Source organism: Mastacembelus armatus, chromosome 2 (assembly GCF_900324485.2).
Source record: "Mastacembelus armatus chromosome 2, fMasArm1.2, whole genome shotgun sequence".
Classification (NCBI taxonomy): domain Eukaryota; kingdom Metazoa; phylum Chordata; class Actinopteri; order Synbranchiformes; family Mastacembelidae; genus Mastacembelus; species Mastacembelus armatus.
Window position 1 is genome coordinate 6,261,764 of NC_046634.1, and position 27,657 is coordinate 6,289,420.

Consider the following 27,657-nt stretch of genomic DNA (forward strand, 5'->3'; position numbering starts at 1 on the left):
GACAGCCTGAGCAAGCCCAGCAGTGCACCACAGATCTCCTTTCTCTCTTCCTGATTGCTCCTTTCTCCTCCTCTCATTCCTTTCTCCACATTTTCCCTTATCCTTTCCTTAATTTTCCCTGTACCGTATACTAGTTTCCTCTTTTCTTTCCATTTCGATTCCTTTCTTTTTGTCTACAAACTCTTTTGTCCTTCATCTTTTTCCTTTCTCCTTCTAACTCTGTCCTCATTCCCTTTTGTCTCAGTCTTTTGTTCTCTGACAACTGTTTTTCTATTTCCACCTTCACAATATCAACTGTTTTCCTATTTCCTCATTGCCTTCATCCTTTTCCATTTATTTCCTTTCTTTGTCACCATCTTTTCCGCTTCTATCAATTTCTTCCATCTTTTGCTTTTTCCTCTCACTGAACTTGTTTTTTTCCCTCATGCCTCTGTTCCTGTGCCCCCACCCAAGTCTATTCTTACTTCTCCCCTCTCTTTTTTTCATGATGTGTCCTGGCCTTACCTTTATTCCTCTCACCCCTCCCTTTCATTTTCCCTCCTTTCATCTCCTTTCCCTGCCTTTTCTGTCTTCTTCTGCCATCACCTCATTTCCCCTCCTCTCTGACTCCTGTCAGCTCCACCCAAAAAAAGAAATGAAGGGGTGGAAGGAGGGATGATGTCAAGGAGAAAAAGATGTCAGTAGAAGAGTGTGAACTCTCTCTGAAGAGTCAGCATGGAAATAATTCATATTCTGTTACATACTTCACTTCCCCTGTGTCCTCCTCCCTGCCACTTGCTCTTCACCACCTCCTTCTTATTGCTATCCAATCATTTCTTGCATATGTTATGTATACTCCTTTTTTATGTTTATGATTTGACATGGTTTTCACTCATTTGGCTTTTCATTTTCTAATGTGCAGGTTTTGTTTACAACTTACGGTTTTTATATAGTTTTGTTTCTAAACAATACACAAGCAACTAAAAATTAATATATTAAGCATTAATTCTAACTTGACTCCATTAAAAAAACATTATCAACACATCTTTTCCAATCTCCTTCTCTCTATTAACAAGACTGCATCTAAATTTATTTTCAACAAAACCTCAAAATTGAGGTCTTTCATGTTGTCCAGATATAAAAAGGCTGCTTGTGTTAGAACTGTGAAGGCAACATAATACTGCACAATTTAATTTCTGACAAGTTTATTTTGAAACTGATTTATCAACAAATATCTTTGCAGAATTCAGATTCTGTTTTCAGTGTGCAAATATCTACAGTCAAATGGCACTTTACAAAAAGACTTGCAACAATTAGTGAATTAGCTGCCTGATGGAAAATGAATCTGCAAAAATTTTAATATCTGATCGTTAGCACTTTCCCTGGTCTTCTGTGACAGTAAACATCTTGGACTATAAATTGGACAAAAAAAGCAGCTTAGGGCTCATGGATGGACATTTTTTCACTATTTGACTATTTGACATTCATAGATCCAACTGTTGTAAGAATCGGTAATGAAAATAACCAACCCTCTTTGCATAGCTTGCAACCCATTTCTCCCTTACAAATTATTTTCATAAGTAAAGATGGTTACAAATTAAAATACAATTTAGTTTTCATCAAAAAATTCCTTTCCGAATTACTGCAAGTGAAATGTTTATCCTCACCTTGTGGATAAAGAAAGGCCGTAAATAAATGTCAATTTTTCTCTAATTAAAATCCTAGAAGGCAGCAGGACTCTCTAAAGCACAAAAAGACCAACAACTCAGTGTGCCAACATATGTCAAACACATCTAAAAAAATGACAAGGGATTGCTAGATCTTGTGTGGCCATATGTGTACTGTATGTTTCTGTGTGTGGCCATGTGCTCACCGAAGAGTAGAGGTGACCCTCTCCGTTCATGGCGATGTATAGGCCTGTCTTCACTGATTGGATGGCCACGACTCTCAAACCCACAGGAATTAAGTTAAACAGAGCTGAGGACAAAAACAGAAAAACTGAGTTTATGTTTGTGTATCTCTTTTTGAAATACACTTCGCTGAGAACTGAAACGTTGTGGTCTACTTTCCATTGGACATGTTTTTAGCCCCTGAATATTTCTTTACTGTGCAGCTCTGTGATGTCACGTGGCATTGACGGCTGTAGTAATAAATGACATTCATTGAATTGAAAACAGCAATACATATGACAAGTTTGTGCAGCTGAGACAGTGTGAGGAGACTCAACTGAAACACAAAAAGTTTGTGCAAAAACATTACAAAGGTTTACGATAGGTAGCTTGTATATTTTGAACTACATAATTTAGTCCATGACATTTAAAAATTGGTTGTTGCTTCTTTATTTGTTCAACAGCATAATCCAGCTCTGGGCTGCTTCAGGTCAGTGTTATTTTAAGACCAGTAGTCAGTGATGACAAATGAAGAGACAGCTAATCACATCCTCATAGCCTTTGGCAGTAATTTTAAAAGTTTAGTGTCACTGTTTTTGTTCACTTCCTACCATCCCAGACTGTCTTATGTTCTAGTTATGAGTTAATTTTTGCAGAAATTATCTTGAGGACATAGCTGTAAAACAAAATCCAGCCACCATATCCACAGAGAACATTAGAAATTCATCAAGAGAACAAGCGAAATCATGTAATGAATGTCACGTTGTTTACAAGAAGAAGGCAGGCTGAAAGCTCTCACAGTGTCCTATGATGTTCTCATTGCTATAAAATGTTTTTTTTATCTTTTCATAAAGAAAAATAAACTTTATAGCTTGACAGCAACATAAAATCGTTTTCAGAGACTGTAATGCATTACATTTACTGGCTTTTAAAATGTAGAAATGACAAAAGTTGTTTTGCATGACACTTGGAATTGAAGGCATGTGAACAAGCCTCCAGAGGTTTAGAAAAAATGATTTATAAACATCATACAAACTACATCCGACGTGAAGCTTGCATTTTTCTGTGCAGACAGTACATTGGGGAAAAAATTCAGATGGGATGTTTCCTTTAAATATTTTTCAGTAACATGCACCTCCTCTCCTCCCCACTCCTCCCCCTTCACATGTATATGCTACCACTAAATACACTAACTGTGCCCTCTCTCTCCCGTAGTTTTATGCTCTCTCTCTGTACTTTCTCTAGCGTCTGCAGGTCTCCCTGGTCCTGGAGCTGTATATTGCTGATGAGCAGTTACTGGCCCCACCAACCTGCACAGTGATTTTTTTTTTCTCTCTCTTCTACCCACTCACCCCAACCAGTCGAGGCAGATGGCTGCCCAAACTGAGCCTGGTTCTGCTGGAGGTTTCTTCTGTTAAAGGCAGTGTTTCCTCTCTACTTTTGCCAAGGGCTTGCTCATAAGGGATTTTTGGGGTTTTTGTAAAGTGCCTTGAGATGATTGTATTGTTATTTGGCGCAATAAAAATAAACTGAATTGAACTGAAATCTTTCTCACCCTCTCTATTTGAATTTCTCATTGATTAAAGGAATCACTGATTTTATCAGCCCAGTATTTTTTATTTCTTCTTTTCTAATATATTCTATTGATCTTGAGAACCACTGCTTATCTCAGGGATGCTTTCATCAAATATTTATGGTGTAATTGTCTCAGGTGTTTGTGGCTTGACTCCTTTTTCGATTAGATGCTGCAGCCCATGGCATTGTGATACAGAAGCTGTTATTTCATGTTGTTAGTTTGATGCTTGGCTTTGAAATCTCCTACGAGATTTCTGCTTCCACGGCAACGTGTCTTTCTTAAAACAATGTCCCAGTTACTGTAGATAATCTACAGACCTCACTGTCAACAGTTTTATTTCTTCCGTTTCTTTCGTCAAGTAATGCAGCTTTCACAACTCCTCTCCATCCATGGTTTGAAAGTGTCTAAAACATGCTTGACTCTAGTAAAAGAGAAAACAATAATTCAATTATATCAAAGATGAAGTTGCTGTTTATTTCATTTAGCCTCCACAAAGCTGTAAAGAGAAGTGTGGGCTGAACCTTTTCATTTTCAAGAATCAAAATCCACACATAATGTCACACACACCCCCTGTAGTGTTTTATTCTGCTATGCAGAAGGAAGTGTAGAATTAGATACGGTTGTGTAATGGAGATATTTTAGAATCGCACACAACAATGACCTGTAATGAAGGCCACCGCAGTGGACGTGCTATTAACGATGGACAGCACTGCTGGTTTTCTTTCTAATCAGAGGCTGATTACACCTGAGGTATCAGAGCCCTCATTAATCAAGGCTGCACAAAAATGGTTGTTAAATCTCTATAATAACCAACATTTACAGTGTTCACAGAGCAGAAGAAATGTATCAAATGTGCACAACTACAACTATAAGTAAAACCATCCTGGTTAAATATCACTCTTTCTAAACCACCGTCACACTTATGCATAGGCTTCATTAACAGATATGCATGCAGCTAATTAAAGACATTAACAACCATCCTTTTAAATGATGCAGGAAATGTCACTGATGTCTCCCCTCTACTGAAAATGATTCAAGCAGACAAACTGACAGACAAATGGAAAAATGAAGCTTGGACAACAAGTGTGAGCCACAGTAAATTCTGTTTGATCTGAGCACACATTGAGCTGTGGCAGAAATTAAGAAAATTCTGACATGAAGACATTTGCCAAAAACTATTGGGAAGACATTCGCCAAAAAAAAATAAAATCATAGTAAACAAGTGGGACACTGCTGCAACAGGCGGACAACAGAGAGGAACCATTTCATCCACTGAGGAAAGGGCACTGTGGACCAGTGAATGCCCTGCTGTAGTGATTACTGATTTTATATGATTTTATCCAAGACTAACACACAAGAATATAGCGAAGACTACATGTATCAATAAGCCATCCATCTGCAGCTTCTTCCTGAAGGCTTGTTGGATACAGATCTAATAAATCAGCCCTGAAAAACAAAATCCTCTGAGTAGCCACTTGTCATTTTTAGTCAAACTGCTGGTATTTGAAAACACCAAGAAAGAAAAACAATTACTGCCTTTTTGCTGTTTGTATGGTAGCATATTCTGTGAATGCCTATCAATTTCTTTACCTTTTTAACCAATTTTAGGGTGACGTGTTGAATTCAGTAGATCATCTGTTCTAATTCTTTCGAGCTGATCTCTCCTTTTCACAGTGACAAATAAGTCTCTCTCGACCTTCTTGAAATCAGATGAGGACTGAGACACTGACATGTCATTGCTAAACAGCTATTTAGCCTTGAGAGAGACTGTTGATGCGTTTTGCTGGGATGAAATTTTAGTTTTGGCCTGCAACTGTCTTGAGCACAGCTGTTTTTTGGTCTTTCTCTTTATCATTGTTGTGTTTTACAATAATGCACTGTCAATGAAAACATAGTGCTATTCTTAGAAGTTTCTTCAAGTGAGTCATCACAGCAATGTTAGGGGGTTGTCCGTGTGAATAAAACATATGCAAAGTGCAAGAATTTGATGTTGGTGACCTGGATTCACTTATGGGTCCCATGCGTGGTTATGTTTAGGCATTAATAAAAGCCATTTTTAATATTTCACCTATTTCTTTGTTGATATAATCATCAAAAATATTGTTTCTTTGCTATGAGCAGATACGTTATGGCGTAGTCATAGTATATGTACAGCAAGTGAAGACCTTGTAGATATGTTCTATATTACACAATACGTTAATTACAAGTGTTTTGTCATTTGTGTTAAGGTAAAACAAAATTCAGATGGCATTATTACCTAACCAAATCATAAATAGTGGTGCAAATTAGCAGTATATGGATAGAATTTGTAGATTTGTGTGTGAGTGGTGTGTCAACTAACAGGAATTGGTGCTGTCGTCTTTGGTCCCATCCAGACTTCCATCCTGGCCCATCTGGAGATAGAAGCCCTGCCTGCAGAACAATCTGGTCACAATGCCCTTCAGCTGTGGTTCTATGAACAAACAGACAAAGACAAAGAGAATTGAAAAAAAGAGACTAAATGACATATTTAAAATCAGCTACTATACAGCCTTAAAACATGAACAAGCAAACAAAAATAAAATGAGGCAAAACTTCAAATAAGTTTCATCAGCCTCAGCAGAAGAAATTATAAATGATTTATGTAGAAATATGTTCCCCAAATTCAATTTCTGCACACATCCTAGCAGGCACATTTGAGGTTTGCTATTAAAGAAGCACAATGTGACCACCTGTGACCTGCTGCATCCTGAGGGATTTCCTGTGGAGAGACTAGTGAAGCACATCCAATCCATTACAGGATTCCTGGACTAATCCTCCCTTCGTCATCATTGTTCCACTTGAATAACGTTGATAAATTATTTCTCCACCTCTAATAGTAAAAAACAGTCTTATAGTGGCTTTGTAGTTGACATGTAATCTGTTGACTATATCTATTGACCAATATACTGGTTTGTAGATATGATTCTCTGCATCAAAATGTGCTGTTTTCTAATGATTTTTCCCACTTAAAGCAATTTACCTCAAGAGTATGATATTGTAATCAAGTATGATTACACTATACTCAGAAACATCTGTTATTGCCAGAAAACCTTGGATTTTGCTAAATCCACAATGGCTCAAGATCAGATGTCTATGTAATTACATATCTAATATTGCAAACAGGAGTACATCATTGTTATGCCAAAACAGATTTTTTATTTTAATTACAAAATACAGGTGCTCTTGGCTATTGCACATTGCTACAATTAAAGAGCGGTTACTTTTGCCTCTTGCTGTTCGGTTCTTGTATCACGCAATCAACTATGAAATTACTGAAATAAAACAAAATGAATACAACTACAGCTGCTTGAAAACACACAAAAAAAAGACCAAGAGAGAGGAGATGGAAGCTGGAGGACAGAGACTGGCTGAGTCACTGGATAAAGATGGAGACTGACAGAAGGACAGAAAGACTTTGGACAACTCAAAGTCTGACTAAACCAGGGATAGAACATATCATAGTAGTGCGTTTTGGCAGGTAGAGACAAGCTTTTTCCATTCTGTCATGATTTCTCTCATTACATCTTCTGCTGTAGATACCAGTTTTTCCATACACACTTGCATTGATTGGCGACACCACTTAATATGACTCCTCACATACACTTACATGTGACCACACCCATTCTCCTGCTCTAAAACACACGTTAGTGCCTTCACCTTCTTTGGCACAGCTCTAAGCAGAGTGGGAATTCCCTTTGAACATGTGTGAGAGACAGAGAGTGAAAGTGTAAAGGCATACCCTAATGCACAGGGACAGAAAAAAGCCAAGACTGACCTAGTTTATAAAGAGTGTATGTGTATGAGAGAGAGAGAGGCAAGGGTGTTTTCCATCTTTGCGAAGGATCCATCTTGTGCAGCAGGGAAGAGGAGCTGTGAAGCTCGTAACCAGCACTCGAACTAACAAAATCCCACCACACTACTTAGCATGCTGTGTAGTTCTGTCAATAATAAATCTTAGTTAGTTTACAACGGCATCTACTAAATTTGTTGGTAGTAATTTTCCAGTAATAGGAGTAACATAGTTATATACAAATCGCAAGCAAGACACAGACACACATCACATCACAAGGTCAAAATATTCTTGTAAATTTAGATATATTTTGAATATTGATTTTGGTTCATATATATAGATAAGCACACAATCCTCACTGCAACTGCATTTTTATTTTGTCTCAATACAATACAGAAGTCTATATTTTCATGCATTAACTAAATATAATTCCAACTGACAGCTGTGGCATTTGACACATTTCTTTATAGTTTACCTGCCCAGCATCAATCTGTCAGAACAGAAATCAGAACACAGTCTCTTGCAGATGGACTGAAATCAGTCACATTTCACTCTCTCCTTGTTTGTGTGACGCACGGTCTGAAGAAGCCGCTGGAAATGTTACTTAGTGTCTGTTGTTTTCTGGAATGCGTCACATCGCCAATATTGCATCTGCAGCTTATTAATTTATAAATATTATGTAAAATGTATTTTTCTATTTTAAATTTATGCTGAATTAGAACTGGGGGTACAGCACAGAGTGTACCTGGCAGCCAGGCTTTGCATTTATACATCTGTCTTTCTGTTGGCTTAAAACCCTGTCTGATATGGATATATAACAGCAGGTGCATTTCAGTGGCAGCATGTAATATCAGAATACCTCTACTGGCTGGTGGTGTGACTCAGCCGTCCGGGAATTTTCAAGGCCATGCAACTGACTGAAAAAACAAGTTTTTGCATATAACATTTATATTTCTCAACGATATGGAAAAAAAAAAAAAGTAAACTTTCAGCATCAATACTGAAACTCAAGTGTTGTTTTAGTAGTAATATCAAAAAAGGTTAAATAATATTGAACCTAATCCTCCACACTAAGTAATAGAAATTTAAATATACATCGTCTTTAATGAAGCTAGCCACTACACACTCTCTCTGAGTGACTGAATTCTGGTGAAGCTGTATAAAATGTCTTCTTCTGTGACCTTTATTTTTAGGACTACAGATGTGACTCATTATATGAATAAAACCTTTTGCTTTGTACTTTGATTTCTTACATATTACATCATATAGTAATATAAAAATGTATTTTTTAAATTCTGTATTATATGTTTTTTTATTTTGTTTTGCTCCAGGGCTAGACAATAAATTAAATATACATAATTAATATTATGGATCCTGTACTAACCTTGGTATATTTATGTCTTCTGACTTACATTTTACATTTTATGTGATCATTATTGTGATGTAGATTTATAATGTCCTATTATGAGTACCACTACAAATTTTAATGGTGTTATTGCTGATGTTTGGATAATTCCCTGCTATAATGGATAAAAAAAATCTATAATTCTCCACAGGGGATTGTCCTGCTGCATCAACTTATAATCTATTCATGTGTCTATTCACCTATCTAACATCCAGTTATCTATTAATTCATACTCCAACCTGACATAGCCAGGTGTTGCCACAGTAACATTCCCATAGTTGTCAAGGTGATATTCCCACTCTTCCCAGAATCTCCACATCCTGTCTGTTACTAGGGAAATTCCCATTCTCGCGTTGTTATGGCAACAGTCTCGTGATTCCAGACTGTTCCAGTCGAAGGGTATTCCCCCATACACACAGACAGACAGACACGGCTATATTTTCACAATAATGTGATCTGATAAATCAGTCAGCACGTCAGGCAGCCAAACTCATTTGACAACTCATATTGTCTGTTAATTTGTCAAGTCTGAGTCTAAAAACAGTGTTTAACACACAATAAAATATCATCATGGGTACAAGTGATGCATCACATCAAAGACCTTCTGAATTCCTCTCTCTTTTACACACATAATTCATCTCAGCAAACAAAAAAACCCAAGTGAAGAATTCATGAACAGCAATTATTTACATCACAGTGATTAGAGAATCACTGAAGCTGCTGAAAAAGGCAAATTTCTTGTTAAACTCCACATACTGCATTCAGACAGTTCAGCTACACTAAATGTCCTTCACATTTGATATGGCAAATAGCTAGCTTCTTTAAATACATACCTACACTAATAAAATCTCTAACCTGAATTTGTTCCAATGAGACATTATATTGATATATATATACTGCACCAAATATCATTATTATTCTCAGCTTTAATGCTGCTTTGCCTTGTTACATTTTCAGATGCTTTTAGAGCATTAACAAGAATACAGTTGAGGGAAACACTGGCATCATCTATCGATTATCCATACCTGCTTATTATTATGCAATGACTGAAAGGCAGGGGAACACCCTGTACAAATTACATAGCTGACAGCATTAAGTACAGAGCCAGAGTATTCGTATTGGTATACTAACATAATTCTTCATCCATCTATTTTCTGGGTGTGTGTCTGGGTCAGGTTCATAAAGCAACATAGCAACAGAACAACGGAGATGTCTTTTTATTTTGCCTGCCTCTTGTTCCTCTTGGGGAATCTGCTGGTCATCAGAGACCAGCTGGGGAAAGACTGTCTAATGCATGTTCTAAGAAAATACTGATTGAGGTTTTACCTCTTAAGAACATATTTGCAGCCTTGAATGAGCTTTTTATGCAGTATTTTATTTAGTCTACAAAGATTTCAAAGACCGGATGGCTGAAAACATGCACCTTTTTTCTATCAATGAGAAGAAACAGCAACAGGAGTGGTCTTCTTGCATCACTAGACTCCTCATCTCCACGGTGAATCTTTATTTTGGCATATCCATAATCTCATCCTCTCGGTCACTACGCAGAGTTCATAACCATGGGTGAGCACGGGACACAACATAAACAAATAGGCAGACTGAGAGCTTTATGGTTCAGCTCCCTCCACAGCTGCAGTACCTAACCAGCAGTCAATTTCATGCTCCTAATTACCCTCAATTAAAAATGAGACCCAGAGATACTTGAACTCTTCCCACTACCTTCCTGGAGCTGACACATACACTAATTGTGGTTTAGGGTTTTGTGACCCTGAAAGATTGTGGAAAAATGTCTGGTCTGAGTTAGGCCAGTGCAAGTGGCAATAAGGTGTACAGATGCACCCAGCAGCAAAAGGCAACGTTTTCTGTGCAATAAAGCACTGAATCATGTCATGGCATGACAACAACACTGCATTACACAAAGAGATTTGTGCTTTTCTCTTTACATGATCTGACAGCCTGTTGGTGAGACAAAAAAGAACACATTGTCTCCTAAAATACAACTCCAAAGCAAAGCCTTATATAAAGCAGAATTTAATGAAAAGTCAAAGATCTCTGTGTGCACAATTACATTCTGGTACACTGCCATTAACTACAGAAACAGGCCAGTTTAATGATCTCCCTGAAGAGCAAAGACTTTCTTTGTTTTGTGGTTTAAGTGAAATTGAAGACACTTCATGTTTTATTGCTTATTGCATAACGATTTAAGTGTTACACATTTTCGCAAAACGTCCTTCCTTCTGCTCTAGTTGTGTTTCAGGAAGGGAACTATTTTGTTGCCGTTTTCAAGAGCTTTGGACAGGAGACAGATTTTTTTGTTTGTCATCCTATGTGTAAGAAATTACATACTTGTCTTATATATCACAGCAGCCATAATTTTGGTGTTTTATGAGTCAATATGTAACAATGTAACTGATTAACAAGACATTTGGATACACCACCTCATGGCTATGGAAAATATAAAAACCCAAACACTCAAAAAAACATTACTGGCGTATTACTCAGTTATGAAAATTGTCAGTTCCTGCATTCTCCCTGTTCCTGTAAATATCATTCTATCTGACAGCTGTGTCATCTGCCCAGCATCTGTCTGTCAGATCAGAAATCAGAACACACTGTCCGCTGCAGAAAGACAGAAATTAGTCATCTTTCAGTCTCTCTGTTCTTGTGTGACACACAGTCTGAGGAAAATGTATTTAGTGTCATATCTTCTATATTAATCTATGATGTGTAAATGTACAAATTATAATATAAAATATACTTTTGGACTTTGAATGTTAACTGAGTTAGACCTAGAAGCACAGCAGGGAGTGTACTTTAAGGACTGAATAACTCTCACAACTAACTTTGTGGGTTGAAAATACTGCCTGTTATGGACATTTTACAACATGATTTAAGTTTTTATTGAAGCTATGAAAGGTCAATATTTGGTGGTAGTGATTATCTTTTAATTTACCACAGGAAATCCTGTCCATCATGTCACAATCAAATTCTTCACTCAAAATCAGACTAATGAAGTATAAGGTGGTTTCACAGCTCGTCAGTGTGTCTGATTTCACTGCAGGATTTAAATAACGAAAAATCCTCCCACACCAATGCCATGAATTCTCCACTCAGACATCTAATTACTAACAACACTGAGAAGAGCTGTGGACTAGACAGAACCTACATCATGTTAGAAGTGGACTCATATCACATTTTTAATAAATGTTTATTCTGGCTCCATGTCAGACCAACTCTAGCTGATAAAAGTCTTCACATTTATGCTACAAATATTTGATCATGTAATGAATACTGAATAGCATTTTGAGATGAGTTTGCCTTCCGCTCCTTCACAAAACCTCTGGTAGACAGTAGGGGATGCTGGCAAATATCTGTCTCTCTCTCTCTCACACACACGCAGAGCACAGAGATTGTGGACATTGCCAAGCTTTGACCAGTAGCTCTCACAGCTGGGAACATACAGAGGCAGAGATGGAAGGAAGGAAAGGAGTAGGTGGGGAAGAAGGGAGGAAGAAAGGGTGAATCTGGAAGAAGAGATAAAAAGATCTAAGGTGTGTGGAAGGGATTGGGTAGAGAGAGGAAGGGTAATGAACCAAGGATCAGAAGAAGAAAGGAGTTAAGGAAAGGTGACAAAGGGAAAAGAGGAAGAGAAGGGTGGAACACAAATGAAGAAATCGAAGCAAAGACAAGAGGAGACAAAAAAAGAAAAGGAAAAAATAAAAGAAGGCTATTATACGTTATATATTCTTTCCAAAAAAGAAAAAAAGGGATGGAGGCATGAAGAGATTGAAGGTAGGAAAAAGGATTAAGATAGAGAGAATAAAGAAGTAGCGAGGAGCAAAAATGCAGACATACTAAAGTTGGTAAGTGAAGGAAAGAGAGACGAGAAAAAAGGAGATGACCTCCAGGTTCCACTGAGATCTGGAGCTGGCTCTCTTATACCACAAATTCCTGCCAGTCACCAAACCACAATGGTGAAAACCAGTTCATATCAATACGACTCCTCATGTTCTCTTAACCTCTAGCACCTCCTCCTCCTTTCACTTCCTGCCTCTATCTCCTCCCTTCATCCTTGCTCCATACACCATCACCTGATGGTTTCTCACACAATCAACTGATTACAACAGCACTTAACGCCTCTGCGATTGAACGCTCACCATAGCACACAATCATAACATTCTCAGTAATCTGCATTCACTTCCATATCTAATTACTTCTCCGTGCATTGACAAGATCCATCCAATGATTTAACAACATTGGTAATTTGGCTTCGAGAGGGACTTGAAATCTGTATAGTGAAAATTTCTTTGACTTTTTGACCTCCAAGTGAATAGAAATCGGTTTCTGTGTTTTTTTCCAAAAGAAAAATCAGAATAACATGGACAAAAGTAATTTTAAAAGAGAGGTGTTAGTTTTGCTGTCACTGTTGTGTTTTCATTTGCCATTTTCCTAATGTTAAGGCAAAGTCTGATCTTGGTGATAGAGCACTTTGAATTATGAGCTGAAAATGAGAGGGTGAGGAGGAGGTGCACAGAGAGAAACAGACAAGACAGACTAATCTGTGGCTTCAATAATGGATGTACCTGGAAACTATTGAACCATAGGGCACTACAAGACATGACAGTGTCTGCATGTGTCACCACAGAGGAGAGAGAGGGGCCAGTCTGTCAGTCTGTGTTTATGTATGATTGGGGCGTGTGCGCTTGTATGAGCGGGAGCGAGTGTATATTCGTGCACGAGCCAGGACGTGCACGTGTGAAGGTGGATGTGTATCAAAGCCGCCGTGCGTAAAAGTGAATGCGTGCGGTTTCTACATGTGTGAAGGCGCCCGCATATGCATATCAATATATTTACGTGCGTGCGACTGTCTGTGTGCATGGATGTGCGCGTTTATCCGCCCCCCATTTCCATCCGCACCTTGTCTCCGTAGCCTCCTCTTCTTCAAGCCAAATATCCGGACTTTGGAGAAGATGTCGACCAGGTTCCCGTTGCACAGCCCTTGCTTCTTACCGGGGCTCTTCCGCCGCCGGTGAGCAGTCGGTCGGTGGGCGTGTTGCTCTCTCGCCTGTCTCTTTTGCCGGATCAAACCACTGGCGATGGCCGCTGCCATGTCTCCGCCGAAACAGCCGACACAAAAACTGCCCTGTGTCCGTCCGTGTCTCCAGTCTCTTCAGCTGTGTCCACCGGTGGGGACGAAGAACAGGCAAACCCAGACACAAACCTCCAGTCTCCGCTTTACCGGTTATAACGACCCCATACTTCAGTCACAACACGGTAAAGTCCAAAATAAAAAAAACATAACGTTACAGCATATTGTCCGTTGTCGTTATTACCCAAGCCATTAATTTGAACCGTACAGCGGTTTACCTGTCCGTCACGTTTCACCGGTCTGTCTGTCAGTCAGATAACAGCGGCTGTCACTGAATGGCTGCTTCAGCCGATTGTACCGGACTCCGACTGCCAGTTTGTGTCCCCATGGTCGACAAACGAGACAAACAAAACCTCCAAAAAAGAAGAATAATGATCCAGAAAGCAATTCTGCCTTCTCGTCCGTTTGTATTCCGCTGACAGAAGCGCGGGGCGCGCTTTCCGCCGCGAGCCTTTCCAGCTGCGTTAAACTATCGCGAGTCACCCACGGCATCACCGGAAAATGGGCGGTTTGTCTTTCAAAGTCAAAGCCTTCTTATCTGCCTTTTTTCCAAAGAGAGTACATTAATGTCACTTTATTTAAAGCTTCCTTTTAATAAAATCTATCATCTGTCACAGGCCAATATTCATTTGCTGCCATCAAGAGGCCAATTTTAATCAAATCTATATCATTTTAAAGAAAATATTAAAATAGTTACCACTCTAAACATACTGTTACTTATTTTTAAAATTGTACCCTCTCTTTATATTTAATAATTCATTTTAAGTGTTATTAACACTGATTGCTGCATGGTCAAATCGCATGCAGTATCAGAAATGTTTCCTAATGACCATCTGGTATCAGTCTCTTATCCACCTACAGTTTCTTTGTATAGACTTTTCAAACGTTTTTCTTTTCATTTCTAGCCAGCATAATTCGCACGTGAAATATTACATAAAATGAGGAAATATTTTTTATACGAAAGCCATATAAACGATATTTTGTTGTTATTTTGAAAGTAACGACCGGATGTACCCGTGATTGTCGTTCTGGGTTGGTTGACGTCCGAAAGCGCGACGCACCCTGGAACAGTACAGGTGCTGGAGCCACGCGCCGAACGACCAGTCACACACATGGTCTCAAAAACAACTTATCATCCTGAGTACAAGCCGGTCTTGGAGGGTTGTGGAGCGTGGGGGCGATCGGCTGGAACCAGTCACAAGAGGTCCAAGTCTGGTTCTATTATAAAACATAGGTCGATGGCACAGCGGATAGAACATTTGACGTTCTCAGTAGTGTTTTACACACGGAACGTCTTCTCTAGTGTTTATTGGATCCTTTATGCCTAAAGTGCTATTTGTGGGCTGCAATATATCTGCTGTATTTCAAGCAGGCCAGAGTTTTTGATGGTCTTAATATAAAACGACTCTTATTCTTAACTGTTTCCACTTTCCATACCAGCGCACAATTCTGCAATTTTTGCATAAGTCACGTCTATATGGTTTCAGAGAATTTTAGCAACCTTTGTGGTGTTTATATTCTTCGACTAAAACTTTGATTTTTTTACATTAAATTCAATATTTTTCAGTATTGTATATTTTTAGGTCCATTCAAACAGGTTTTTAGACATATCAAAATAATATGCTTTTAGTAGTAAATTGTGTTTGATACGGTTTTCATTTATTCACTCACCACTGAAAAATCCATAATATGCAACATTTTTCAATCCTGTCATAATAATTTGATTTTAGTCTGACAAGTAAATAATGTAAGTCATATGTTTACAAAGGTAATACAGATAATAAAATGTGGTGCACTTATTAACTCATCAGACACGTTCCTATTGTCTGTATTCAGCTCATGGCAGGCTGTCTGACCAAATGGTTTTAAAAATGCAGGAGGCAGGCTAGATTGATGGGCTGATAAACTGGTGGGCTGCCTGCCTGTCTTCTATTCACAAGCTTTTACCTTCCAAACAGGTTTCAGACAGTAAGCTTATACTACAGCACTGGCTACAGCACACTTACATTTATCAGGTCAGTAGCCTGTAATTTTACCAATGAGTTTTTTTTAGCAGTGTAACTAACTAAATTAAGTGCACTAGAACAATGAGATTAAGATTGTATCTTATATATATATACATATAGTAAAGTAAGGCTTAAAAGTTACATTTAAGTTTTGCTTTCATTTCTCAAGCCAGAATGAACTGGTCAATCCGGTGTTGCAAGTAGGTCAGTCATCTCTGCAGACTAAAGAGCTGGTCTGAGACACAGCTGGACACAAAGAACAATGAAATGAAAAAAAAAAAAAAAAAAAACAATGAAATGCAATTTTGCCTTTCTTCTGTGGCAACTGATATCAAAGGAAATCCCAAATCCTTTTGAAATCGATCTTCCAATGATTAATGAACAGTGAGGTTTGGCAGAGTGGGTTTTTCAGGACAGAGTGGAGCCTCTCATCATAGAACAATGAATTCAACACTTCAGAGAAGTGTCATTCCCTGTAAATATTCTAAGAGCAGTGTTACTTATAAGTTGCAGGGACAATGTATGCTTCGATACCTTTATAAAAACACTTCACTTTGGTTTAAGGTTAAATATGTCTGGCCTTAACTTGATTTTGGATATTAATTTTTACAACTCAATATCTATGGTGACATACAATAAGGCATAATTTCCTATTTTGCACAAGAATTATCAAAAATATCACATCTTTGCCCCCCCCTCAGTCCAGTCAGTCTCAAATGTCAACTTTGCATATAAGATGTCTCACAATCTAAATCATTTTTCATTCAATGTGCTGACCTCAATCATTTCCCCAGCAAGATAAAGCCTTTTCATTCTAATACAAACTGCTGCTATAAGCACACTCTTACGTTAAATGTATGTTAGTGCAAATGACCACAGATTACTGTTGAAACAAGTAAAATGACTACTTGTAACATGCATTTGTGGCTTATATTGACTGCATTTTAATTCTTTGTGTTAAAGCCCTCCCAAATAAACATGTATTTATAAGCATCTTTAGTAATTATGTCTCTTTTGTGGGGATCTAAAAAGCAGCCAAGGGCAGCAGGTGGAACATGAGCAATTAAAAAAAAAAAAAAATCAGATGCCCAGATGCTACAGGACATCAGAAGCAGGTCAGAACACATGAACCAAAATATTTCAGCACCATGGATAGAGAAAAGCCTTTCTGTCGCTGTTTTTCTCCGAGTCTTTGTGTGAATGTGTTGGGTGTTGGTGTGTGTGTGTGAGTGAGTGCACACACGCGCACATGCACACACACACACACGCACACACACATGCACACACACACAAGAAGAGTTTTTTCCAAAAATATCATGTAGGCCTATGCCTTTTCTCATACCCACTAGGTGGCACCAGAGCATGAGTATGAGCATAAGCCCAACAATAATTCACTAATTCACTGATAACAATATTAGTAGTACTACATCAGTGACACAGCAGTAGCTCAATATGTGGGGTACATAATAATGACTAGCAGTGTGGGTTCCGGCACCAACAAGATAAAGCCTGAATGACTGAAAAGCTTCCTTACCTAAAACTACAATAATCAAATGGAGTTATACCAGAGAGAGACAAGAGCATATCAGATTTGTGTCATGGAAAATTTAAATTGTTTAAAATTTTGATGGCATTATGTTTTCAGTTTCTTGGTGATATATTTTTCTTTGCTTTGTACTATTATAGTTTATAAACAAAGACTCTGAGACGCAACAGCAGTAGCAGTCTGACTGGATCTCCCTGGATCTCTTCCTTTCAGCAGATAAACCCAGCTTCTTAGACAAGATCCCAGACTTTCCTTCTTTTGCTCTTGATGTTGCTGACACACTACTATTTAAATATATCTCACTCGCATTTCTCTCTCCCAGACAGCAGGGAAAAAAATAAATAAATAAAAGTGTGTGTGTGTGTGTGTGTATATATATATATATATATATATATATATATATATATATATATATATATATGAGGAGGAGGTGTGTACGCTGTTTTATTCAGGTCAGGTCAGTCTGAATGAAGGACTTATGAATAAATCAAAGCTACATTTCCATTAAAATTCATCTCTTCTACTGCTTTTTATAACATCCCAGCAAGGCGGGACACAGCTCTTCACTTGCACCCCATCCACTTCTTCCACTATTCATCTCCTCACAACAAAATCCTCTGTCCATCCCAAAGGTTTCAACTTCTTAGCACATGGATTGCCCACACAAATACAAATACAAACAAGAACGCGCACACACAGATCAAGCATGTGAACAGAAATATTCAATACCCTGCATGAATGAAAAAGGAAATGCCTTAAACATCCATTTCTCTCCCAAGAACACACACAGATATACACTCCTATTCTTTTCAGTTCTATTGAATGTCTGTCTGTACAGAGGCAGCAGTGCCCTCTTTAGGCTTTAAAAGAGAACAGCAAGCTCCACTCACCCTTATCCTCTTTAATCCCTCTTTATCTCACACTTTAGTTCTTTTATACTTACACAAATCCCACACTGTTGTACCTACCTTGAATGTATATATTGTGCACAAAATATCTAATTCTTTTTGTAGGTTCACTGATTATTTTCAGAGGTTATTTATTAAGATCCTTTTTTCACCTTACTACTGGTAAAGTTTAAAGAATTGCAATAGCTATCGCTCTGTTCATTGAGGTGCACACAATCTCTAAGCAACAGGGACAAAAATGAAAAAAGGAGTGTAAGGGCTCAGCTTCATGCAGCAGCAGAACTCTTTATGTTCCCCCTGGTGTACATTAGGCCAAAATTGAAGGATGCAAGTGTTCCATTAGGGAACAGACATCCCGGGTAAACAGGTTTCAAACAACACTCAGAGCAAAAAGGGCTCTGGTGGTTACAGGCTATGTTTGTTATTGGTTTCTATAGCCTCTAGAGGCTACTTCAGACTTCCAGATGTAATTTAATCAAAAAAAAAAAAAAAAAATCACTGTAAGAAGCAAATGAATGTGAGTAAACCCAATGAAACCAGACAAATACAGCAGAAGTAAGATGCTGATAGCAAGACTGTCTTTGACATTTTCAGGCTTTTGTTTCTGACAAACACCAAAAAAGAAGTCCTGCCTACGCCCCTAAGGACAAAAGGAATTATTGTATCATTCTGGCACCATACCACCAAAACTGACTGCTTGCTTACCTTCAGAGAAGTACTGAGCATGTTGTCTGTGGGAGGATGAAGATGATTGTTTATTTCTGATCTTTGAATCCCACAAAACAGCATTAGATATGCAGCACAGTAGAGGGTTTGTGCTTGCTTTATGAAACATGAAATTGGTACTGAGCTTCTCATTTAACTCAGGTAAAGAATGCAAATAAGTGTTGCTCAAAATGTTGAACTGTTTCTTTAAACATGGTCAGTATAGGCTTAATTTTTTGGATGTAATATTATACAGCACTGTTTTGGTGTACAACTGTCTAATCCCATAGTTTTCTGTGGCCATAGTTGTGTAGAGACTAATATTTTCTGATAAGTGTTTCATCACTGCAACACTTTTGGTGTTGTGTATGACACGTAATTTCATACCTAACTGAAGAAAAACAAGCTTGAACTCTTATTCTCTCCCAGAGATTATTTGTTAAGCAAACAGCATCTCTGTAGGTGTCACCCTTATCTTTGTCTGTTGAGACTGACTGTGGTAGCTCATGCTAATTAATGTTTTTTTTCCTGCTTTTGTCCATGAAATGCAAAAAGCAACAGATAACCATTACATTTATGTTATGTATTAATATAAATGTAGTGTGCAGATTTTTAGTTCCACTTGGCTAAGACAGTCGGTATAAACCAGTCCCAAACAGTCCTGCAATAAATCCTCCTTTATGAAGATAATAATGTTCAGTTTTTGTTGTTTAAGAGACGTATTAATTCAGCTGCATGATGGAAGATGTAAATTGCGGTGGTGCTGAGTTATAAAACTGTTAAAAACAATTAAATGTATTATGTTTTATTTTGGTGTACCCAATAAACAGCCATAAATGCCTTAAAGACTGGGCAGCAAAGTTGGGAAAAATGGAGTGATAGCAGGTGAAAGAGAGGCAGACAGGGAGGTAACAGATGTGGGTGGGTGTTCCCCAGACAGGAGTGCGAGGATAACCACTCTGAACTGAGCAGGATGAGTCATAATTCATGCTCAGACACCCGCCCACATGCACACACGCACTCACACAGGCACAGATATGGGGAAGTCCACTGTTACCTAGGTAACGAGTGATTAGTGACGCAGGTGGGTCTCCAAAAGGAGGGAGAGAACACCTGCTGAATGCTGAGAGGATAACACACCGACATTCACATCTGGCACCAATCGCATTCATCCTATTGCATCTCAGGCTTCATCTTTCTGCTCTATGTATAGGTTGCCTCTCTCACACACACTAACACATACTCAGGCACTGTTGCTGAAATGCAATGCATGCATATAAAAACCACACATTAATTCAAGCTTTTAAATATAAGGAAAAAAAACACAGCTTTTTTAGACATCTCCCAATCTCTTCTCTTCCTTCCTGTCTTCTTTCCTCGTCTCCTCTTAGTTTCCTATCCTCTCCTCTCTTAATCTATCATAACATCAACAACTCAGTGGGGAGTAGAAAAGAGGGAATGGAAGGACTAAATTATTCATTCACAACCCCCCTCTCTATTCTTCCATCACTGTCTGCTGTCTCCAGTGTCTTGAATCCCCCTCCCATTTTTTTAGTTGTTCTCTGTTTTACCTATTCCTCTTTCATCTCAAATTTCTTTTAACACCTCTCTTCCTCTAAGCACAAAGACCAATGAAAAACATTACATCTAATGGGTGCTAGTGTATAGATATTTATAACTTTATGATTATATATAACTGTCTGATTGGGCAAAATTGGGTTAGCTTGATAGCAAAACAAGCCAGCCCATGTAACCTAGCAACTACAGAGAAAGTTGTGTGCATCATTACAGATGTTGTCTTCTTTCCTGCCTACCGTTGCTGCATGACATGTTTCAGATTTCATTTTTCAAGACAACAAATCCCCAGTTTTAGACTGACAGGATGAGTCCAGTTGAGGAAAGTGAAAGTTAAAAACAGAGCATTGTCATAGTGAAGCTTTTGTGAATAAACAAAGGTCAAAAGAAAATTGAAACGTAACCAATAGGTAAGGACTCTGATTTAGATTTAGAGATACTGTGATCGAGGACGAGAAAACTGCTCTTTAATTTGAGAGACATTGTAATGTCTTGGCCTTAAGTTGTGACATTATTTTAAACTTCTATTTACTATGGCTGTCAAACATATAGTCAAACAAATATCTCCTGAAACCTGTCTGTATAGCAAGTAAACTGAAGATGAAATACTTTAGGCTCATAACAGCAGGACTTGGATGTCTGATACTGATCTTGGGTGGGGTGGGTGGGACTTCAATGGGCCTTTTCTAGGAAGTCGATTTCATCACAAGTCGATTTCTGTTAGTCATGCCATTTTACTACAAAACACAGTGTAGACACTGGACTGGTCTAAAATCATCTGATCAAATCAAACCTAACTTCATCCATTACACTTGCCAGTAAACATAGCTGCTCAAATGCTAACGTTAACCAGTAACAGGAAACAACATGTTAAATGCTGCATTCACGTTTGTGGGAAAATAATCATATTATTTATGATTATTGCAATATAGCCTGAATAAAATTAAATGTGCAAGGCAGGGCTATAACCAGAGGAAAACCTGACTTAAAAAAAAACATAGTATTTGATTTGTATGATGTTTTTAGTCTCCCCATTCGACAACTTGAATTTCCCTATCTATCTATCTATCTATCTATCTATCTATCTATCTATCTATCTATCTATCTTCCAGAGAGGTCACAGGTCACAGGCTGCTGCTAAATCAGGTAGAGTGTGAAGCTCAAGTCATCAGTGGAAATTTTCCATGCAAAATGATAACAGCTGAAAAGAGAAGTGTTTCACGTCAGAGCAGTTACATAAGTGCTCCAGATCTTTCCCCAGAAATTCAAAACTAAAAAGGAAGGAGAGGGAGAAGAGAAGAAAGGGTGCAACTATCGGGATGGACACGGTATAACTACAAACTGAAAGGAGAACTCCATGATTAAGAAGCTGAAAGGCAAAGCTTGGTGGAGGTGACAGAGTGACTTATTCATAATGTGAAAATTTAGTGTTAAAAATTGTAAAAAAGCAAAACTGGCGAGGTTGAAACAGAGCTCACGTCTACAACCAGACACAATTTTAGTTTTAAAATTACATGTTTCATAATCTGTGTTTACTGACTATACCTAGTTTTCATTAGACTGTCTCTTAGGTTAAGTTTGGAGTGTGAATTTTGAAATTTAATGGGAACTAAAAAGGTGACAGATCGTGTCCCATAAGCTCACTCATGTGCTCTTCCACTCTGTTTCCTTAACTTTGCAGCCATTTGGTGCCTTCACAGCATGTCTCTCACCCTTCCATGCATTGCTTTCATTGCTGACATGGCTGATCTATTTGAGTTCACTTTAGTATAAATGAATTAACGAGAGTTAAACTCATGTAGACATCTTTCTTTTATATACATAAGGCCAGTTTGTCACATACACTCCTGTTGATATTGCTAACTTGTAAAATTAACGTACAGAGCAGCAGTGTACACTTTAGTACAGTGTAGCTCTAGAGAACTACAGTAGTATGCATATACAAGAGACTAGACTGGACCTGGGTCAAAGAAATCTAATATCTCTGTCAATATATTTATTAATTTACTCACAAAGCCAGAGTAAAATTGAATGGTTCCTAACAGCAGCAATTCAATCTTAGCTAAACCACAATTCCCAGTCCACTGCTCTTCTGCCAACAGTGCATTTCAGTGTACTTGCCCTTTAATGAGTAATGACAGTGAGTTGCCCCTCATGCCTTTAAGATGTTTACATCAGTGTAACCTGCTGGCCTCTCTGTAATGAGTCAGTCACATCTTGGGAAAGTCATTTATTGTGTTGGCAGTGCTTGACAATTCACATCTACCAGAAATGCACATTTGCATTAGTTCTATCCCCTTTGGGCTTTGCCAAACAGATTAAACTTCTTAAACATTAGTTTAATTTTTTTCCTTGTTTTTCCATGATATTAAGTCAACTACCTGCTCCAAATATTCCCAGAGAAGGAGATTAGAGCTTGGCTTGTTGCTGTGAATGACAGATTAATTATTTTCTTAAATTGCCCTTTTAGTGAGCTTCTAAACAGTCCTACATATATTTGCAGCTGAGTGAATAAAACACAAAGTTAGTTTAGAATAACAGGAACTGAGAGCGTAGGTAGATAAAGAGCTAAAATTTTGTTGAGCATTCAAGGCTTAACAAAAAGGGAATGTTTTCAATGCCACCCACAGTCATTCACATGCTGGGCGAGAACAGCCATCCATAGTCTGACTAAGAAAACAGCCTAATTTCAGCTATTGTGTTATGAAAAAACTTGTTATTCCTCACACTTCTCTGCAGAGAAAAGATCACAGTTTAATGAAGGAGGTGAAATGACCAGGTGGTGGGTAGCTGAAAGAGATCTTTCCATTATTGTGATCATGTGTGATTTCTAGCCCAACTGGGTAAAAATAGAGAATAGGAATTCAACAAATCTCTTCAGTACTCAGGTATAAGCATGTACATTTAAATAACCAGGTCTATTAACAGATAAAAATGAAACTTTCAAACAACTTCACGCAGAGAGACCGTTTTCCTATTGCTTCTTTAAACAGACAGACAGCTGACAGTGACTAAACTAATCTGTTTTTCCTGCATTAAAATAACCTTTTGTGTAGTATGCGTTTGTGTCTGTGTGACAGTCCCTCTGACAATAACATAAATGGTTCAGCAACATGGTCTGTTAGATGATCCCAACAGCCTGTGAGGCTAATGGAAGACTGCATTTAATCCACACTGTGCCACAATACAGAGCTAAGAGCAACACTTCTCATGGGTAAGAGGATACCAACAGAGCACACCTACTCTCCAGCTGAAAAAGTGTACTATAAGCATTTTATATCTGGCTCCATTATTTAGGGCCTTAGAGATTACAGGCTAATAGAATTGAGTTGATAGACTGTTAATATGCATTAAAATTCATTCTGAATTGGACAAACAGGCATGAAATTGCACCGAATATTCTCATTGCACAAGAATGAGTATATCACAGCACATTAATTACAGGTCTTAACCATTAAAATACATATAGTATTTTAAACTGTCTTTCACATGCTCTTAAATTTCTCCAAATCAGCTTAAGTTAATTTAGGTTTTACTGTGACTATAGAAGAATTGTGTGTTTAAGGAATTGTTTTCCAAAAGTATTTGCTTGAGTCATTTCATAATATCCCATTATGCAGAAATGGGGAAGAGACTGAATTGCTTTAGTAAATACTAAGAAGTACACTTAAAATAAACTCAAATTCTAATAGAAGGATTATCAATAAATCTCATGAAAAGTCTAAACAGTGCTGCACTGTGGCAAACATGATGACCTCTATCTACCACCCATACACACACATATCAACAGCTACACAATAACAGCCCTCCAGACAGATGCCAGAGAGTGACGCCTGACTTATCATACAGTACTACAAAGAGCGCATCCTTCTCTGTAGTGTCCTTATGAGTCAGTTGTGTGTTATGTACACTCTGAGTCTCAGTCCAAATTTACTGTTGGAATCAGGAATCATGGTGATCATGAACTGACAGTAAAATACCTCCAGATTCACCCATATTATATCACCCTAAACGCCGACTTAGATGAGATTAGTTTAACAGTGAGTGATATTTTTGGACAGCAGAGAAATGACATCCCGTTTTGGCATTTAATGCATCTAGTCATACTTATGAAAACTCTAAAATTTAGTATTCTTTTTCACAATAAAATAATACACTGTTTACTCTAAAAAAGCTTTCATTCTAATGGGCTATTAAATTTAAGCAAACTTTTGAAATGTTCTAAAGTGCGTTTAAATCATGGTGAAACACATAGTTAGGTGGTTATGTACCATTACATTATATTTAGTGATTCTCTCTGGAGGTAAAATAAGTGACAGTGCATGTCATTATCCTCTGCTGTCCTTCTCTTTCACCCTCATTTCCCTTCCTAAGTCTCTCTCAGGACATATGCCTCTAGTGGAAGGGGTATCTTACCTGGTTCAGCTCTGCCCAAAGCAGCCTTTACTCTCCTCTCTGCTACCTTCAGTATAAACTCAAAGTCCATGACTGACACACTCCTGTAAGCCACCAGTTCATTAGACTCCCTGGAAAACTTTTTTATTAAATTGTCTTAAACCCCCCCCCATCATGGCCTCCTGCATGGACACACACAAATAGTGAGTGGTACAGATATGGCGATTATGTCATGCTGGCCTGTCATCAAGCAAAAGGTTAACACAGACAGGGGAAGACTAAAAGACAGCTCAAGTGTGTGTGAGTGAGAACAAAGGAGGAGGAAAGAAGATGAGAACAGAGATAAAGAGAAGACGCTTTGATACTTAGGTTGAAGCCAAATAAAGCTCTGTGGCTGTAGCATTATAACACAGTGCATGTATATTTGGCATCTCAAGTCTCCCCAATTAAACTGTATTTATGCAGCTAATTAGAGAGAGTGAGGTGTTGTCAAGTGTTTCTTTGCTTCTTATCATTCAGTCTGTGAAAACACTTCTAAGTGGAGCCTTTGATGCCCTGCTGCCTTTTTAAGTGCACTTGGAAAAATAACACTCAACACTCACTCTCTCTTGACAGAAATCTGGAGCAAGACCTGTCCAAGAACACACATGCCTACACATACACAGTTGGTCATTTCCCTTTCCTCTTTTGCTCATTGGTTAATTTAGCCAACAGTTGGCTTTTTTATTTATTTGGCAGTGACACATTTTAATAACTACACCCAATTCAACCACTCAAAGCAGAATTACAACGATAGAGGGTGGCAGTTTCAGGGTCTAGTGCTTAAGCATCTGTAGCTGTGACACGTAAGAAAAGGCTGAAGAAGAGATGGAGCATACAGGTAGAGCCCTTGATGTGAAGTGGTATTTGCAGTAACTGACTGAACATCCGCAACGTCATTTTTGCTTCTCCATCACTCCATTCGCCAGCTGTTTGACTACCAGCTGTCATACAGTGAGGCCAATATGGTATGACATATGTCAATATCATACTTTTTGTCTCTGATGACACAGTCATGCCCTTTGCTGCTGTCCCAACTCCTGCTTTATATGCTCTGCTTTGCCATTGTTGAACTAAGAACTGTTGCTCCTGTGTGGATTCATAAGGGGAGATTAGTTCTCCAAGGAGAATCTTTGTTGCTGCAGTAATTCTTGTAGCGCTTCCTCCAACAGTGGAGCCCTTTCTGACAAATCTAACAAAATAGTCTTTTGTTATAAAAAGCCACTGTCTTGACACAACTGTCTGATTGAAAGAAACTCTATTGTTGTCTTTTATTACTGAACGTTTTAGCCCTGTCTTGTACATAGGCAGGGCATGAAAAGTTTTAGGACCTTTTTAAGTTGTGGTCCCATAGGGCATATTCCTAAATAAAGTTGTCTTCAACCAAACTGCCTCGACTAATTACAGTGGTAGAGGGTCAGTAAATAGTCAATAACAACTGCCTTAACAAGTGCACACCATTAAAGAAATTCAGCAGATGGTTTAGCAGCACATTTTATATAAATCATACTGAAGTTTGCACAAGCCATGGACATTCAGCAAACGAAATATTAGACTTAAAATAATTAATTTTTGGCTTCTGTCTGAAATGTTCAGTTCGATATTTTCTGGTATGATTATATAAGATGAGCTGTGTGACTGCACTGTATGTGCATTATGGATGTAATTAGTTGACAGTTTCTGTGTATATGTGTGTGAAGTATGACATACATGATGAGTTCCGACAAAAGCAGGTCAGTCCAGCAAAGTCATTATGTCTTTCTGCAGACTCAGTGTGTGTAGACAATCAGCCCATAAGCTAATAAACACAAAGGAACATATATGAGTACTGCACCAAAACCCTCCATGTGTCCTTAGAGGACAAACACTATGACTACCACTAGTTTGTCAACTTCATCCCCTCTGGACCATGTAATAGCACACAGCTTAAAAAGACAAAAGAGTAACCCACAAATTTACTTTGCTGTAAGCTTGAGTGAAACATTGCAGATAATTATATAAATATCCACCAATATGAATTTGGAGGACCAATCTGAGCGAAATTACTTTTTTTTTTTTTTTACAGAGTGGAAAATAAAATAAAATTTTAATACAGTAGCTTTAAATATCCTATATGTGTAATGTATTTTCAGGAGCATGTGTGTGTGGGCCTTTCACTGATAGAGACAGATCTGAGTTGGCACAAACTCCACTGCTATACTCAAGTCTTTAAATAAAATATAAAGTACAATGCCTTAATGGCAACTCTCCAGAGAAGGTGTGTATATGTGCATGAGCGTGCACGCCTACAAGTGCTATAACGGGTGAACGTCTCTATATGGGTCACACCACATGGGATGACAGACATTGAGTAACACTGTGCCTTATTCCTTTTAACAATGAATCATACCAATGCTGTTTCACCTGAAGGAAACAGGGAGTTCCATTTACAATACCATTCACAGTTTCAGCCACTTCTAAAAGAAAATGTACCCAATCACTGAAAAGACAATGGCCTATAGCAATTAACTCCATATACCACTCCATATTCCATTTTTTTCAGCTTCATATTAAAAACATTTAACCAACATTAGCAGTACTTTATTAGCAATGCTATTGTTCACTAAAAATAGGTCTACACAATAAGATATTTTGGCCCTTGTCAGTGAATGAGCATGTGCAAAACTCTTGAGGT

General features: G+C 38.1%; 1 protein-coding gene across 5 annotated transcripts in view; it reads right to left on the bottom strand.

Annotated features, from left to right (window-relative positions):
- Positions 1–27,657, bottom strand: part of LOC113127186 (fibroblast growth factor 14-like) — a 73,651-nt gene that overhangs the window by 34,510 nt on the left and 11,484 nt on the right. For 3 of the 5 annotated variants that reach the window (XR_003295392.1, XR_004463196.1, XR_003295393.1), the window contains exons 3-4: positions 5,786–5,896; positions 1,853–1,956 (exon numbers count right to left, since the gene is read on the bottom strand). Coding sequence is in view for 1 of the 5 variants with exons in the window: in XM_026301558.1 (XP_026157343.1) it covers positions 1,853–1,956; positions 5,786–5,896; positions 13,578–13,770 (408 nt within the window). In the remaining 4 variants the exon portion in view is untranslated. Of the gene's footprint in view, positions 1–1,852; positions 1,957–5,785; positions 5,897–13,577; positions 14,204–27,657 lie in introns of those variants that run through there. The other 2 variants (XR_003295390.1, XM_026301558.1) reach the window with 1 other exon arrangement.